The sequence below is a fragment of the Notolabrus celidotus genome, chromosome 22 (assembly GCF_009762535.1).
Source record: "Notolabrus celidotus isolate fNotCel1 chromosome 22, fNotCel1.pri, whole genome shotgun sequence".
In the NCBI taxonomy this organism is placed as follows: Eukaryota; Metazoa; Chordata; class Actinopteri; order Labriformes; family Labridae; genus Notolabrus; species Notolabrus celidotus.
In genome coordinates this window covers 11,088,353-11,104,759 of record NC_048293.1, presented here as the reverse complement: position 1 = coordinate 11,104,759, position 16,407 = coordinate 11,088,353, and the positions used below count along the sequence as shown (strand labels likewise).

The 16,407-nt window shown below is 40.3% G+C and overlaps 1 protein-coding gene across 1 annotated transcript; it reads left to right on the top strand.

Annotated features, from left to right (window-relative positions):
- Positions 1–6,421: 6,421 nt before the first annotated feature.
- Positions 6,422–9,133, top strand: foxa2 (forkhead box A2). The gene is made up of 2 exons (XM_034675467.1): positions 6,422–6,845; positions 7,538–9,133. The coding sequence occupies exons 1-2, from the start codon at positions 6,774–6,776 to the stop codon at positions 8,711–8,713; spliced, it is 1,248 nt and encodes a 415-aa protein (XP_034531358.1). The 5' UTR covers positions 6,422–6,773; the 3' UTR covers positions 8,714–9,133.
- The last annotated feature ends 7,274 nt before the right edge of the window (positions 9,134–16,407 follow it).

Sequence of the window (16,407 nt, the reverse complement as noted above, 5' to 3'; positions counted from 1 at the left end):
GCTGCACTCACTGACTGACTGAGGGATTGATGGAAAAAGGAAATGGGGCAAAAGCCGCTCTCAGATGTAGAGCTGAGATGTGTGTGTCTGTGTGAGTGTGTATTTTCTCATGAGGTCTGTAAGAGATAGTTGAAAATTTGCAGGTTTGTTTTGATCAAAGGAAGATTTGTATTAAAGATTGCTACAATATCCCAACTCCACCCCTATTTCACAACAAATCAACATAAAACTGGGTTAAAATATGTGATAAATTAGTTTAATGAAGATGGAAGGGATCTTAGTTGATTGTGCTCATGTCCCTGGAGTCAGCTAGGATTAGAAAGACCATTACAAATACAGAACTTTTTAATCAGCGGGCCAGGTTTGCCCTCTTGTCCAGCCTGACATGGATCTGACAGCATGACAGCCAAGTGTGAACGGCAATAGCTCATCGTGGATTATGGCGTGGGCTTGATTGTAGTGATATTTAGACGCAGAGCTTCCCATGGGAGCCCGGCACTTTAATTAACATAGCACTAGTGGCCCCCCTCCTGTTTTAATTGCCTTCAGTCTGTGATTAAATGTGTATTGACTCTGCAGTTGGTCCACTAATGAATAACAATGTGCTGATTTGGTGATATTAAATCTTTTGGCTCTAATACACATCCCGGCAACTTACTTGGAAAGTTCAGACATTACCGAGAGCAATAGCATCTCAACACATCAATATCAGAATATACAGTTTGTCAAATATGTTCCAAAATCAAAATTACCTTTACTTTAAACTTTATATGTTCACATCAGTATAGAGAAGCAAAAACAGATAAAAACATCCATACAACACAGGGAGAACAACAGAAGATAACATCACTATAGTCCCAGTTTTACTGTAATTAAAACCCAAATAGTAATTTTCCCAAAACAAAATGAATACCTTGTGAAGGCTGAGTGTGCACTATTATAATTGCATTCCTTAAATCAGTTAATCAACGTATACACACATAAAATGTCTCAGCACAGTGCATTATATAGGGACATTGCACTTGTCCATCTTGGCAATTTGAAAATGATTCTATACGCATCATGCTTTTCTTTTTAGCTTTGCTGTAACTGCACAACAAGTGAGCAGGGTGAAGTGGAGAGCAGGCTCTTAGAAGCTGTTTTAACATTGTCTCTGCACATCGGGAATTTGCGAGCCAGCATATAAGCTTGTGCACACAGCTTGCAGTACTGGCGCTTGGAAATCAAATATAAAAAAAACAATACTTTGACTCCACATATTAAGTGTCACAACTTACTTTTCTTGAATCCGCACATTAAATGTAGCAGTTTCCTGATTAATTATTTACACCATTTCCTGTTGAATGTTTCTAAAAATCTACACTGTATGATATGCATGTTGTAAATACATATATGTTATTATATGATTGATTAGAATTACAATGAAAGCAGCGAAGGCATTAAAAAAGACACATTTTGAAGATCTTGAAATCCCCATATTGCTGGTTAAACCTTTCTGCCTGATAACGTAGCTGTAAATGTTGGATATCCATTCATATAAATTTACGGGCTTCTCAATTTCAAACTGATAATAATGAATAAGGTTTGTGATTCTGCAGGTTATAAATTGACAGGTTTTAATACATTTCCAAGTCAATGTATTTTCTATACATCTCTATGGATCTTATTGATCCATATTATAATTTGGTGAATGAATGAATCACCATTAATAGATCCAGTGGCAACTCTTTTAAAGGATGCCTCTTGAGAAGGTGAGGAAACTGTATATGTTTTAAACTGGAAAGCGGTCTTATAATGTTTTAAACTCTACTCTATTCTTTTTTTATGTTAATGAAAGAGCTATATCCATATAAACCTTATATAATGGAAGTCTCATCAGAAAGTGTAAACTTAATTAGTTCTTAACTCTATACTGCAACAATCTGAGCTCCTAAAGAGCCTTAAATTGGTGCTTATGCTCTGTGTCATCTGATCTGTGCATCTCTTGGGATCCCAGCGTCCTCTTTCTCCTCCTGTGGTCCGATAGATAAACTGTCACCTTGTCTGATAAATGAAGGGCAGCAGTCAACACTGGCTCCTTTACCATGACAAGAGAGGAGTATTGAATCTGCCATGGATACAGTCAACATAAAACATATCGAATGGCATTCCTCCCCACATTCCTCTCAATATCAAAAGGTGCGTATTTGAGGATTTCCTTAGTGCGTTTACGCCTGTGTTTGCGCCCTGACCCACTGAGGCCAGTGCAATAACTCTGGACTCCCTCCCACCCTGCATCTCGTTGCAGTAACCACTCTCAGTTTTTATTTAGCTGCCTTGTGTGCCTTCCCAGTCCAGCCGCTTTTCAGATTCATTTCCAGGTAAACACAGTGTGGCCAGCCACAAACCTGCGGCCAACAGGCGTTGTCACAGCTGTGGCAGATAATGGCAAGTCCAAACTCCAGCCCGGCTCTGGAATGTTTACTGTCACCACAGGCAAGTTGGCAGCAAACATTTTTTTTCCACCACTTTCTAAGAGCAAGACTTTCTCGTTATTAATTTTATTTTGATGAATTACATGCTTAACCCTTTGCCCTGTGCTGTTTTGTGTGACTTTGTGCACTCAGAGGATACAAAAGCACAAAAAGAGGCATTCTTAGGTGAATCTTTAAATTTCTGCAAGAAAAAAAAACCTTACTTTGAAAGCTGAAACTTAAAGTTAACACATTCCTGCCAACAACTCCTGGGTGTTTGAAGGAATGTTTGAGAGTTCCGCCTTCCCTCTCACAGAGCAGAGAGCACCCTGTTCTCAGCCCCCCTGGCCCTGCACCCAAGAAAACCCCCAGACACCAAACAGCATCTGGAGCGGAAAACCAGGCTTATTGGTGTCATTTTAGGGCCTTAATCATGCAGGCGTTGTGCTTTTACTCTTTAACTGACTCTTTAAACTTTCATCATTTAGTGTTTGCTCTTCTAATAACCAGTGGAGAAATGACACCTGAATGTGTGAAATGTAACACTGATCATCATGGAGGTTAATTGATTGACAAAGTGGCATAAGAAAGAGGTGAGATAGGAAACACCACTTGCCTGTGGAGTAAAAATATGCAATGGGAAAAGGTCAGCTTCACAAAAACACAGTATACTGTTTCAGTTATTTCTTGTTTCTTCGTACTAATCATTGTAGGGAGAGTGAACACGGTTCTTTTGTCATGCCAAGTGTGAGCAGCTATGCAGTTTTCATGTTGCAGCAATAACTGTCAAGCACATTGAATGAGAAAACTCTAGTTCATGTCCTGCTACACACAATATTATAATATATATACAGTATATATATTAAGATTGAGGTGAAACAGATGCTAAACAAAAACTAATGTCTATATTGGAACAGTTTATATGATCTGCACTATATTAGTGTGTAGCTGACTTTCTACTGACATAACTAAAAGGAGTGCACATAACACAGCCAGACATTTCACTGTTTAAAACACCAATGAGGGCAATATTTACATAAAGACATAAAGAAATATAATTACTTCTTAAATTGGTGTTGCTCATTTTGTACTCATTTGCATTGCTCATTTTGGTAGCTGAAGTCTGACTCCAATATTCATTGGCCTTCTTATAATGTCTTCATTTGTTTGTCTCTTTTAATTATAAGTAAGATGAATCTTACTGTATTTCACGTGCAGCCATTAAGGTCCGGTGAATCAAAGCTGCAACGACAACCACTTCTCAAATGCTGCAAGCTTAGGAAATGTGTGCAGCATATATCTTCACGCTGTGCTCTGTACATTTTTCTACATCTTCATATTCATAAATGCCACTATATGTAATCCTTTGTTTATAATACTATGATACTTGAGTAGAGTTTCACAGTTACAGCAAACAAGAAAAAACAACAACAAGAAAAGTGGTGGAATACTTGTGGTATTGCTGAATTTTCTATTGCAATAAATTGGTCCAGTATTTGATGATTGATTTTTATCTTGATAATTTTGCAAAACTGCTCCTTAAACATAGCATTAAAGTCTTTAAATGACATGGATTAGAATTGATAAAAAAAAAGCCCTGGTTCCATTTCTCTTAAATTGAGTGCTATGTCTCAAATACTCCAATCATGTCAAATTAGCTATGGGTTATGTAAGCCTAGAAGAGACACTAGCAGTTTTTAATGTCATTTCCCTCACTTGTAAACACTTTTTAGAGCAGTTATTGTCTTGCAGTTACTCCCTTTAAAAGGACACTCTACATTTCAGCAAACACAAGGATAAGAGAAGGACAACATCTAAAATGTAGGTGATAGAGCAGAGGCAAAAGGCCCAGTTAAAGTTCTTGTTTTTGACTAAATCCAAAAAGTGACCTTCACCCATGTCAGAGGACTGAGGCAGGTTGATGATTAACTTCAGAATTAGCAACATGTCTCATTCAGGAACAGAATGTCATGCAGGTCAAGGACCATTTTGGAAGACTAGGGATTTGGTGCCTGTAATTTTGGAATAAAGAAAAACTTCATGTAATGTAACTTTAAAGCCACTACACTCCCGATTGTATTAGACAATGTTGGAAATATCCATCAGGAGGGTTTACACTCTTTTGTAAAAAGGGCCCTGTTTAGTTTTTCTGTTTTGACTTTGCAAATACATCACATGCAGACAAATTCAGAATTAATTTTTGTTACACTTCAGCACACAGGTTTAGTCTTTTAAGGTCTAAATTTGTGTCCTTTTGTGAAACAATAATAATATGTGAAACTATTTTGAGTGTTGTGTATTTTTTAGGATTTAATTTATGTATTACTAATTCATGTGTGAATATTTATATCTATGGCCCACCCATACGTTATAGGAAAATAACATGTCAGCTGCTGTACATTGTTATTTGATTAAACGGTTGTTCTATTATGTCTGCATTGGTCTTTTAAATCACACAAAAATAGCCCAAAAATCTCGTGTTGACCAAGAGAAGCCCGGAAAGCGCAGATTTGACCACCTCCAGCTCTCTGCGCTGAAATCCCCAATCCTCAAACACACACAGCTTTTTCTCATGATCTCATTTCCAAGTTAAGCAGACTCTGTTAGTCCCTCGTCAACACGACAGGTTTACTCGCCTTTACTAATGGCCCTCTGTACTGATAGTTATGCTCTTGCGTAAATATGGAGTCAAATAGATGTACCACTACTGACACGTGGCTGGCACCGGACTGCAGCCTCACCTTGATGTTTGTGTCATACAAATACTGTACAGGCTGCGGGGATTAAAGGGCCTTCGCAGCCCAGGGCCTGGCCGAACACTGCGTAAGATTAACCAAAATATCCCTCATTTCATGGAGCGCATGACAAAAAACAACACGAAGGAAAATAAACGCATCATTACGCTTAATTCAAATGTGCCAAATTGGGTCCAGTGAAACTTAACTTGTTTTCAGCAATAAAAAAAGGTGATTCAATTAGGATGGGACTTCATAGCCTACGAAAGCACAACTGTTCAGTGTGGCTTTCATTATTTTGCATTTGTCTTGCGTCAAAAACACAAATTAAAATGCGCACAAATTCCATTCTCTCAAACGTTTCGCACCAGAAAGAATAAAACCTGCTTTATGTGAAACTAAAAGCAGAGTATGTAGGGGACAATAACCGAGAGAGGGCGCTCTAAAGCTTTGTGAGGCATATTCAACTCTAATTAAAAACATTAAGAAACAGTAATATAGCAATCCATATAAGCAATCAGGAATAAATGGCGACTTCTTTTTGCAAATATTGGTAAAAATTTAAAGAATATTTTACACAATTTAACAGGACCTAAGATTTTCTTAATACAATTATAATGTTAATATTTAACAACCCGGGTAAAGTGATTATATTTCCTCTTTTTTCACTTAAATAGTCCGTTTTGTTTGACTGAAATCACCTCCATGAACCCCAGCGTTACTTATGTTCACCGTACACATGCAGGCCCACATCAGCCGTATGATCAATATTCACAGCAGGTTTAGACTGGTGTTAAAAAGCATAATGATGTTACTGTTGGCCTGATACCTTGACATTTTCTGTGCAACAAAACCCTCGCAACATACCCTGGTGTAATATTAAATGATCAATTAATGGATGCATTTGCATGCTGAAGATTTGCATGCTGAAAGATTGCAGCATAAAGCTCAGACTTCATTCAAATTCAGAAATGGTGACATGTTCTTGAGTGTTTTTGGTGTAAAGTAATAAACAGTTGTATTTGAGGTTAGGCTATAAATTCCTTGAAAGCATCACATTAAACATGTTTTATGATTTCAGCTCAGCTGAAGTGGAATAAGCACTTTGCAGGATGTGCGTAATGAAAAGCACACCGAGGAAGATCGCCAAACATTCTTTTTATGGCTCTTTTTTGACTCAGCCAAAATACAATAAGATTAGTTTATAATGAAGCTTTTCATAAGAAACTGTTCTTTTCACTCAGCGCAGGTGTACAATTGGGGCTGGGGGGAGGGGGAGCCTGAGGAGTCTCACGCCTAGGTGCGAGGAGATTATTCAAATAGGGCCCAAGGCGTAGAAGTAGGGATTGGAGGCTTGCCTAGCGCACAGAGCTATATCACAGCGTTAACAGACAGCACGGAGCGTCATTTCAACTCCAGTCACTGACAGACACATCTCACGGCTGGCTCCATAAGACACACATGCGCCAGTTCTCGACGAAGGGACACACCGACGACCCGCATACACTCTGTGGTCCCCAGTCACCTGCTATTAGAGACACTTTCGGCTTTTCCACTGCTGGGAGACGCTTTGTAAAAGTCCTCCATGATGCTCGGAGCAGTTAAAATGGAAGGACACGAACACACCGACTGGAGCACCTACTACGGAGAGCCTGAGGTGGGTACCTTAAATATATATTTTTTTCTGTCTAAAGCCGATCCCATTTTATACAACTCAATATTAGCCCTGAGATAATATTAACTTTGTGATCAAATATTGACTTGAGGCGCCTCCAAATCCTCCCCCATCTCCACGCAGCGCACTATCCTAACAAAGTTGCTTGACATGTAAGGGGGGAAACTTTTTACTCGGATTATAATTTCATAAATCTATAGGTATCTTTGCTTAATCACATTATTTTTTGTCTTGTTTTCATTCGACAAACACCTGAGCTCTTTGATTTTTGGGAGATGGGTTCAAATATTTGGGCTTCAGTCGCTGTTTTACGTGGGAGCGCAGTCTCAAAAGGTGTCAGCATCGACACTACATTTTTGACGGATTGTTTAACTGAATTTCCTCGCACTAGCAGGGTCACTTATCTACTGTCAAACACATTTTAACTGTTTTCTCTTATTATTTATAACGACTTCCCTCAGAAGCAGATATATATATATTTTCTTTTTAACTTTAAGACGCCCGTGCGTAAAGAAACCAAAAGTTATAATGATACTGAAATGATGCTATTATTTAATTTTCACAACACTTCAAATAAAAACAGACCTCTATATTCAGTTATTACAGCTGATCTTATTTCTTACTGTCACACTTTGTGCCATCACACTGATGATCGCCTCTTTTCCTCCTGACAGTGTTACACCTCCGTTGGCAACATGAACACCGGCCTGGGAATGAACTCTATGAACACCTACATGAGCATGTCCGGCATGAACACCTCCGCCAACATGACGGCCAACTCAATGAACATGTCATACGTCAACACGGGTATGAGCCCCTCCATGACCGGCATGTCACCGGGCGCTGGAGCCATGAACGGCATGGGCGCAGCAGGCATGACGGCCATGAGCGCAGCGCTCAGCCCCAGTATGAGCCCCATGACGGCGCAGCCCGCCTCGATGAATGCGCTGACATCCTACACTAACATGAACGCCATGAGCCCCATCTATGGACAGTCCAACATTAACAGGTCCAGAGACCCGAAGACCTACCGCAGGAGCTACACACACGCAAAACCACCATACTCATACATCTCCCTCATCACCATGGCGATCCAGCAGTCCCCCAGCAAGATGCTGACTTTGGCCGAGATCTACCAGTGGATAATGGACCTCTTCCCTTTTTACCGGCAGAACCAGCAGCGCTGGCAAAACTCCATCCGCCACTCTCTGTCCTTCAATGACTGTTTCCTCAAAGTGCCCAGGTCTCCGGATAAGCCCGGCAAAGGTTCCTTTTGGACTCTCCACCCGGACTCCGGGAACATGTTTGAGAACGGCTGCTACCTGCGTAGGCAGAAGCGCTTCAAGTGCGACAAGAAGACCATGAAGGATTCCGGTCGTAAAGGTGGAGACGGCGGCTCCTCCAACAGCAGCTCAGAGAGCTGCAACGGCAACGAGTCCCCTCACTCCAACTCGTCCTCCGGCGAACACAAACGGTCCTTGTCCGACATGAAGCCGGGCCAGGCCCTGAGCCCGGAGCACGCCGCCGCCTCCCCGGTGTCGCAGGGGCAACACCTCATGTCTCAGCATCACTCTGTCCTCGCGCACGAAGCGCACCTGAAACCGGAGCACCACTACTCCTTCAACCACCCATTCTCCATAAATAACCTCATGTCCTCGGAGCAGCAGCATCACAAAATGGACCTTAAGACATATGAGCAGGTGATGCATTACTCCGGCTATGGCTCCCCCATGACCGGGGCGCTTTCCATGGGCTCCATGGCGGGTAAAGCCGGTCTGGATTCTTCCTCCATACCTGACACGACTTACTACCAAGGCGTGTATTCCCGGCCGATCATGAACTCCTCATAAACTCTTTCCCCTCCATCCGCTGTGGACTTTCTCTCTCTGCAATTTGTACATTTGTAAAAAAAAATATAGAGTTTGTGTACAATATGTATTTCAGATATTTTTGACGTTTGCAACCGTTTTAGTTGTCGAGTTTGTTAGTAGCCTAATTATTTTGAGAGGATGTTGATAATAATAATAAAAAGTAACGATAATGTGACGAGATCTGTTCAGAAGTCGGCTTCAGGAATGGACCCAAAGACCAACAAGAAGTTGCTGTAAAATATTCCACATCTGCATATCTGGATTCCTACATGCATTTAAATGCCTCACGGGATTTCTTCAATCATTTGTGTAATTCTATTTATGGCTTGTACATGTGTATTCTTGTAGTGACAAGAACAGAATCTATATTAAAGTGTTATTGGTTTTGTTTTCTGAAAATGACGTTGTTTGATCTCATTGTTATTATTACTATTATTACTATTATTATTATTATTATTATTATTATTATTATTATTATTATTATTATTATTATTAAGGAAACAGGCACCTCCATCGTGGTTGATCCTTTTCGAGTGAACCAAAATGGATGAATTCAGCATAAATAATATAGAGTAGGAAAATATATTTTAAAACGTATTTCAATGTAGGCTACTTCTCCAAATAATATTTCAATGTTATAAACAATGGATAACGATAACGATATCCCCTTAAAGAATTTAGTGTATTATTATAATTTTCAACATGGAAGTTATGCCAACAAATGGGGACTATTTTTTCACCACAAAATTTTGACTTACCTTTTTGCTATTTCACAACATGATGACTTAAATTAAGAATTTCCCCGTTTATTGCATGAACAAATTTCACAATGAAGTTTTTTTTCTTAATTCTTAAATGATCCCCATCCCACGTGCTGTCCATAATGAGGCGCATGTTTTCAGCAGGGATTAATAGCTTTGCCGAGCAATATTGTGCACAATGCTCTCATTTTGTCAGCGGGAACATGCAAACAAAACCCACACAGGGCTATTAATCCAAAACACAAATTAAAATATTAATGAAGGAAAAATTATCCGACAAATTAGAAACGATCTAACATGTTAGGAGTGAAGAAGAGGTCGAATTTGGAGAGGAGCCCGGGAGCATTTTAGACCGAAACTAGGCCGTACTATAAAAAAAAAACATAAAACGTGGCTGCAAACAAAGCCATAATGTATATGCTCATTTTACAATTTTCATCATCAATTTGTTCTCATTTTGCACATTTATTTCCATATTATTTAACTGCTGTAAGCCTGCGTACTCAGGAAGATTTGGTCCCATAATAATTAATGCGTAAAATCAGCCATTTAAATTCCCCAGCACACAGTCTGACACATTATGATTCAACCCTATCTAGAACTGTCACTCAAACACCATGCCTGCTTGCCACTCTCCAAGGTTGATCTCCCCGTACACACACTATAGCTTCCCACACACACTCACACACACACAGCAAAAGTTAGATGAGTGAATAAGATTAAGTGTCATTGTCACATAAAACAGCCTCCTGTGGCGCAGGAGAATAGTTGGTGGAAAAAGGGGCTGATTTGGGAACAGAGCCGCCTGAATGTGATGCTCTAACTTCTCTCCCCTCAATCTGGGGGTCCATTGTCTACCCCCTATTTTAAAGTAGTTGGACCCTCCCCTCTTGTTAGATAAGATAGGCTAGTTGTCGTCCAAATGAATCGAAGCCCCCTCCAAAACCTCCTCTTGCTTGCCTGCCTTGCCTGCTCCTTTCCTGCTGAGCTCAAATCCAAGGCCAGGGGACGTTTCTGCTCCCCTCAGAACCGAACGACACCCCTTCGCCTTCTGAACACGTAGGGCCTAAAGTGTGCGTTTATTCTCCAGACCCTCTTTACAGATCGTACTTTAAACAGCGTGATCTGCGAATAAACAAAGGCAGTAAACAATAGAGTGGAGGCTATGCCCACATATAGGGAGAGTACACACACAAACCAAATTGCACAAGTGTAAACTTTGAATAGGACGCTGCAGCTCTGTAAATTTACACAGACATTAAATTTCGTTCTATTCATTTTAGACATATAATGCTAAGCTGATTTTTTTTATAGCACGCTGATCGATATCTCTGTAAAATAATCATTTTTTTTAACTAGCGGGGCAGTGAAATCTTTGCTTTGTGCTAAAGTCAACAGTGACAGAGTTTGAGCTCAAATAAATGCCGTGATGTCTGGAGCCCTTTGCAGAAGGCAGAAGGCGAGCTTCTACAATGGGCTCCTGTGCGGCTTGCCAACAACATGCTCCGGCTATTTTGCACAGGTATGAAGCTTTTCTTTTCTAAAACTCTTCTCTGCTTTTGGAAAAATAATCTTTATTCTTTATTGGAGAGAGAGAGAGAGAGGGTGTTTTGATCGATGTTCCCGGCCATTGCTTGAGGAGGGGGTTGTGGTGGTGGTGGTGGCAGAGGCAGAGGCTGATATCCTAAATTCATGAGAAAGGAGACGTATTGGATTTCACGACAGGGTGGTGCAAAGCTGAGGGGATCTGCAGGATGTGTGATGGAGGCTGCTGCAAGTTTCTGTCTTTGAGTTGTGTGATGGAGGGACATCCTGCTGCACTGCAAAGACAGAATAAAAGTCACTGACGGGATTTAGTGGCACTGCTGGTGCAGTTTTAAAAGTAACTTATAAAATGTTGAGAGGATGAGGAGAGAATGGGAGGCTGATAATCTCTTTAAAATATCTGCTGACAGGCATAGGCTCTCAATAAAATTAAAACTCAACTCAAGAAAATTCCATGTTGATTTTGCAAGACAAGCAGACGAAACTGGATCAATGCACTTGAGAAGAGGAATATGAAATTCCATGGGTGTAATAATTTGGAGGGTTATTTTTTTGCAGTGTGCGGCTGATGGATATCAATGTTGCGAATATTGCTGCAGCACCGACCCTGCTGCTGTTTCTATTTTATAGAGGTATAAAATAATGCATTTATTTTTAATGGTTTATTTGGATCTGTTATCAACAAACATGATATTCAGAAAGAATGTTATGGCTTGTAAAGACGAGTTTGCAATAAATTATGTTAGAACCGAAAGTCATTAAAACACAATACAAATGTATTACCGGCTAATAATAATAATAATAATAATAATAATAATAATAATAATAATAATAATAATACAATTTCGGAATTTAAAGCACCTCTTCAGAATTTGAAGCAGATGGATGGAGAGCTCTCCAAAATATCCATCAGCCAACATTAAACACTTGCATCCCGGCACGGCTCTGATCCGATCCTTTGTTGGCGGGATAACCCGAGTCAAGCCCTCTCCAGCGCGCTCAGATAGGAATGGCCTTTTGGAGCTCGGTCAGTTCAAAGGTAACCAACCTCAATCTGTACTGGCGGACAAAAGTGCGCCGAGGCCACATCTCTGCACCATCCCCATCTCTTTCTAACTTTGCGCAGGCTTTCCATGAGGGAGGAAGAAACCATCACAGACCGACACATCTGTTGTTATAGCAACTGGATAAAGGAAGGTCCAGCCTGTTGATCCTTTTCACCCAGCTAACCTAATTTCTCTGCATTTTTCTTGTGGTTGTATTTGCATATTTCTTCATTAAGGCCTGAAATCAGACCTCCTCTGTTAGAAAGTAACAAAACTTCCAGACGCATCTGGGCAGCCAGTCTGACTCTAAATGCTTGTTATAGCCCGAATATTTGCAAATAGACATTAATTGAAGATACACAGGAAAAGGTATGTAGAAATTAAGCATGCACAAAAATAATAAGAATACAAAATATATAATATAGCATAAGTTGAGATGTCTTGGATCTTGATGTTATTTTAAAGTGTTTTTGTAATTTAACAACATGCAATTTCTTTTCCCCCCTCGCCATGTGTTCAAGTACTATCTTATTGTTACAGACTTCCAGAGTCAGATATTTTCTCTGCATCAATGCATTTAAATACTGGTGCGAGTTTGGGCCTTTATTTTCATGGAATGAATCAATATCAGTCTTCAAGCCAAACAGGCAACACCCATGGGCATTAACTGAAAGACCCTGCGATTTTTACCATCATTTTCATGCATGAAATAATGAAACTAAAAATAGTCTAAAAAAATTGAGATACATAATAGTCTGTATGAAATTTCCAGTCAGGGGATGAGCAGCTAGATCACTCATGTCTGCGTCTTTTCTCATGAATCCTCCACTCGGCCTCCAAGAGCTCTCCATCAATCAGCTCTCCAGCCTTTATAACTGCACATTAATCGGGTGTAGAGTTATTTCATGGGGTAAGATGGTGTTAGCGCGCCTGCCGCACCTTTGGGCTCCGCGTTGAAGCCCGCGGACTGGAACACCCAAGTAGAACTGTCTCCATGGCGACGACGGGACACCGGTCCAACAAGCTGTAATTCTGTCTCAGCCTTTTGCAGGGGAGGGACCGTCACTAGCCCGACTTAACTCCTCTTTCACCAGAAATACTCCTAATCCCATATCTTAGCAAGGCTAACTGTCGTCCCTCAGTATATTAAAGGACCACAAAGTCAAAATTCAAAGCCACCCATGGTTTCTCAGCGGGCGGCCCGGCTCGGCCTGACGCTCCGCCAGTGCGTAAACGCGCAGATCCATCGTGCATGTGTCCGAGTCTCTTCTCTCTGCACTTTGCACTGCACTTCATCAAAAGGCTATAATTTATTAGAGAGAAAATAATGAAAATGGAGAAAGTGAAATGATGTTTAATTAGCCTTTATTGTCAAATTTTGGTAACGTGTATTATTGCCTAACGATAGAATTAGAGGTATGGATTAAAAGAGATGGGCAACATTTTCTGTACCCCCGATTTTACTAACTTTATTTTGTCATTTTTACAACCGAATTATTGCAGGTAAGTTATTATATCATTGTCAATCGTTTATATCAGTGATAAATTGGCTTGTTATGAACATTAAGAAGAAACGTAAAATAAAGATACCAGTTCCACAAACTGGAACATATATTATAATATTGGGCGTCAGAATTAACATTGCTTATCGAGGTGCGTTTCTCATTTATAAATGAAATAGTAAAATTCATTGACAAGACTTTATTCATGGTATACAAATATAGGCTATCTGGGGATATTGGCTAAATTACTATTATTAATAGCCTAATTATTAATGACATTTATGGTTCTGTGCAGATAATTTCACAGTATCTACAGCTATAGTATAATAATAATAGTTGTAGCCTCACTGTCAGCCCTATAACAGATTCAAAACTTTCACATTTACAAAAAATATTGTCAGGATGAGGAGGAGTTGGACGCAAATGCGAAGGGGGGGTGTTGTGGAAGTTATTCCAATTGGAACAACCATTAAAATCGCAAGCGATCAATGGATAGGGGAAAATAGATTAACAATTGCAAATAAAAAAAAGCCAATAGAGGATGTTCCTTTAATTAAACAAAGCTTTACAGAGAGTATGAGAAAACTAAACCACCGCTGCAGAGCAACTGAAAGGAAACAAAAGTATATGGAAGACTCAGGAAAACTCCTTAACATAAACTCAGAGGCTACTAGGGATGCCTTAAAAGAGAACTTAAATACTGGGGTAAAGACTTCCAAAGAATAATCTACTAATAAGAACAAGGGAGAAGGGTCAAAACGCAGGAGGTATTTTGATGCTAAGGCCACCTAACAATGCTGAGAACATTCAAGAGATCCACTCAGTAACTCAGAGGGAGAGTGAATGAGTCAGCAGCGGGCACAGGAGTCCAGGAGTATATATAAGCTCCCCACACCTGCTCTAAATCAGGAGCAATCAGGCACACACACCTGACCCTGCACCATGACGATTATCTCACAGAACTCTGAGAATGACCAGACAGAGCACCCCTCACAAATATGAGTGCACAGAATCAAAACTCTCACTCTAACTTAAAGTGTCTCTGCCCACTTAAGTTTTGTTGTGTCTATGTGTCTTCAAAAGGCTTAAAATGCAAACTCTGTGTATTTATTTTTGTAAACAAAATCTCCCTGAAAAATATTTTTTTCATGGAAGAAAATGAAGACTGTTGAAACAAGTATAATCTATATATTATCATTATCATGTAATACAATACTCTGGGCTCTTGGCTAACCCAGAAGCTTAAACTGATTTTGCTGTCATGGCCTGCAGATGCAAAAAGTTATCTTTCAATATTTTGAAAAAAGTCCAGTTAAAATTATCTGCATAAAATTATGCATCATATAACTGACTTACCACATAGTTAATGTTGAAGCAATTGGCTGATCTTGAGTGCAGTCAAGTTTTCATATATGGTTTTAAGAAATGCATTCAAAGTTGATTCAATGACTCTTTTTTGTTGTAAAGAGTGTAAGGGATGAACAGATGTATAAAGCCATACCTTCTCCTCATTGTTTCATTTACCTGCCTGCTGCACATGTGACAAAATTGACTCTGTCTGCTTCCTTCCTTTCTTAGAGTTCATTTTTTTAACATCATTAGATAGAAGTTCTTATAAATACTGAAATGTGTTCTCAGTCAGTGCAAATGAAAATGCCGTTATATTGTAAATCTTGTTGTATGGAGGTGACTCTGAGGTTCTGTTATGATGGAAAAAAGAGGTGTGTCTGTGTGTGTGTTTAAGAGAGAGAGGGGCAGATATGGCAGGATGGACAGGGTGAGAATGCGTCGGCAGACTGTGATGTGTCCGCACTCTTCTGACACCACTATGTGACATTCCAGTGTAAGACTCCTTCAAGTCCTGAGAGAGAGAGAGAGTGAGAGAGAGAGAGAGAGAGAGAGAGAGAGAGAGAGAGAGAGAGAGAGAGAGAGAGAGGTCCACTAACAATGTCCATTGAGTACTGTGAGGCAGCAGCTGGTGGGACGTGCAGTGACCTAAAGGCGATCCATTCAGGCCAGGACGGGGTGCCTCTCACCAGCCTGCTGCTTTTATGCGTCTGGGAGTGGATGGATGGATGGTCCCTGTTTATCATTGTGAAGTATTGCAACACCAGTCTGTCATCATGTCATCATAGAAGAGGATAGGGTCCCCACCATACCAAACCAATCAAGGTTTTGACAGGACATCAAGTGTGGTGCAGATACTGTAAATATGTGAGAGGAGATCTTTCCATCTTGTGTTAGTGTGATGGAGATAAAACGTAGATGACAGGCAGAGGCCTTTGTTTCTCAGGAGTGCTGAAGTGAGGCTCAGCCGCACACTGGAGGAGGGGATTAGCTCCTTGAGGAGAGAGCGTACAGAAACCCCCCGCAATGCAAGTTAAAAGATGTGTGATCAACCAGGCAGAAACATATTGTATTGAGTGGAGATTAAAGATGCTCCAAATATGAGGTTAGGCAATGCATGAGTTGACTGCTGGAAACATTGTTGTTCATGCATGCTCTCATTCTTTTAGCTTCTGATTCTGCAGGCTTTCCCCCACGGGTGTCATGCCTGTATTTGAGATCAAACCTTGAATAAGAATAAAGCGTCTATAAAACGATATGTCAGTCAGCTGTGGTAAAGGGACGCCTGCTTGGCTGTGATTGATCTGCCGAGGTACCTTTATTCCCCTCGAGACTGGAAACCTCCAGATTTTTGATTCAGCAGTTGCCAGTTCTGATGGATATCTGGGGCTTCTTCTTTGGAAAAGAACTACAACATTTCCAATTTTCTGACCCATTTCCACCAAATGTGGCACATTTAGCAGCACATGGCC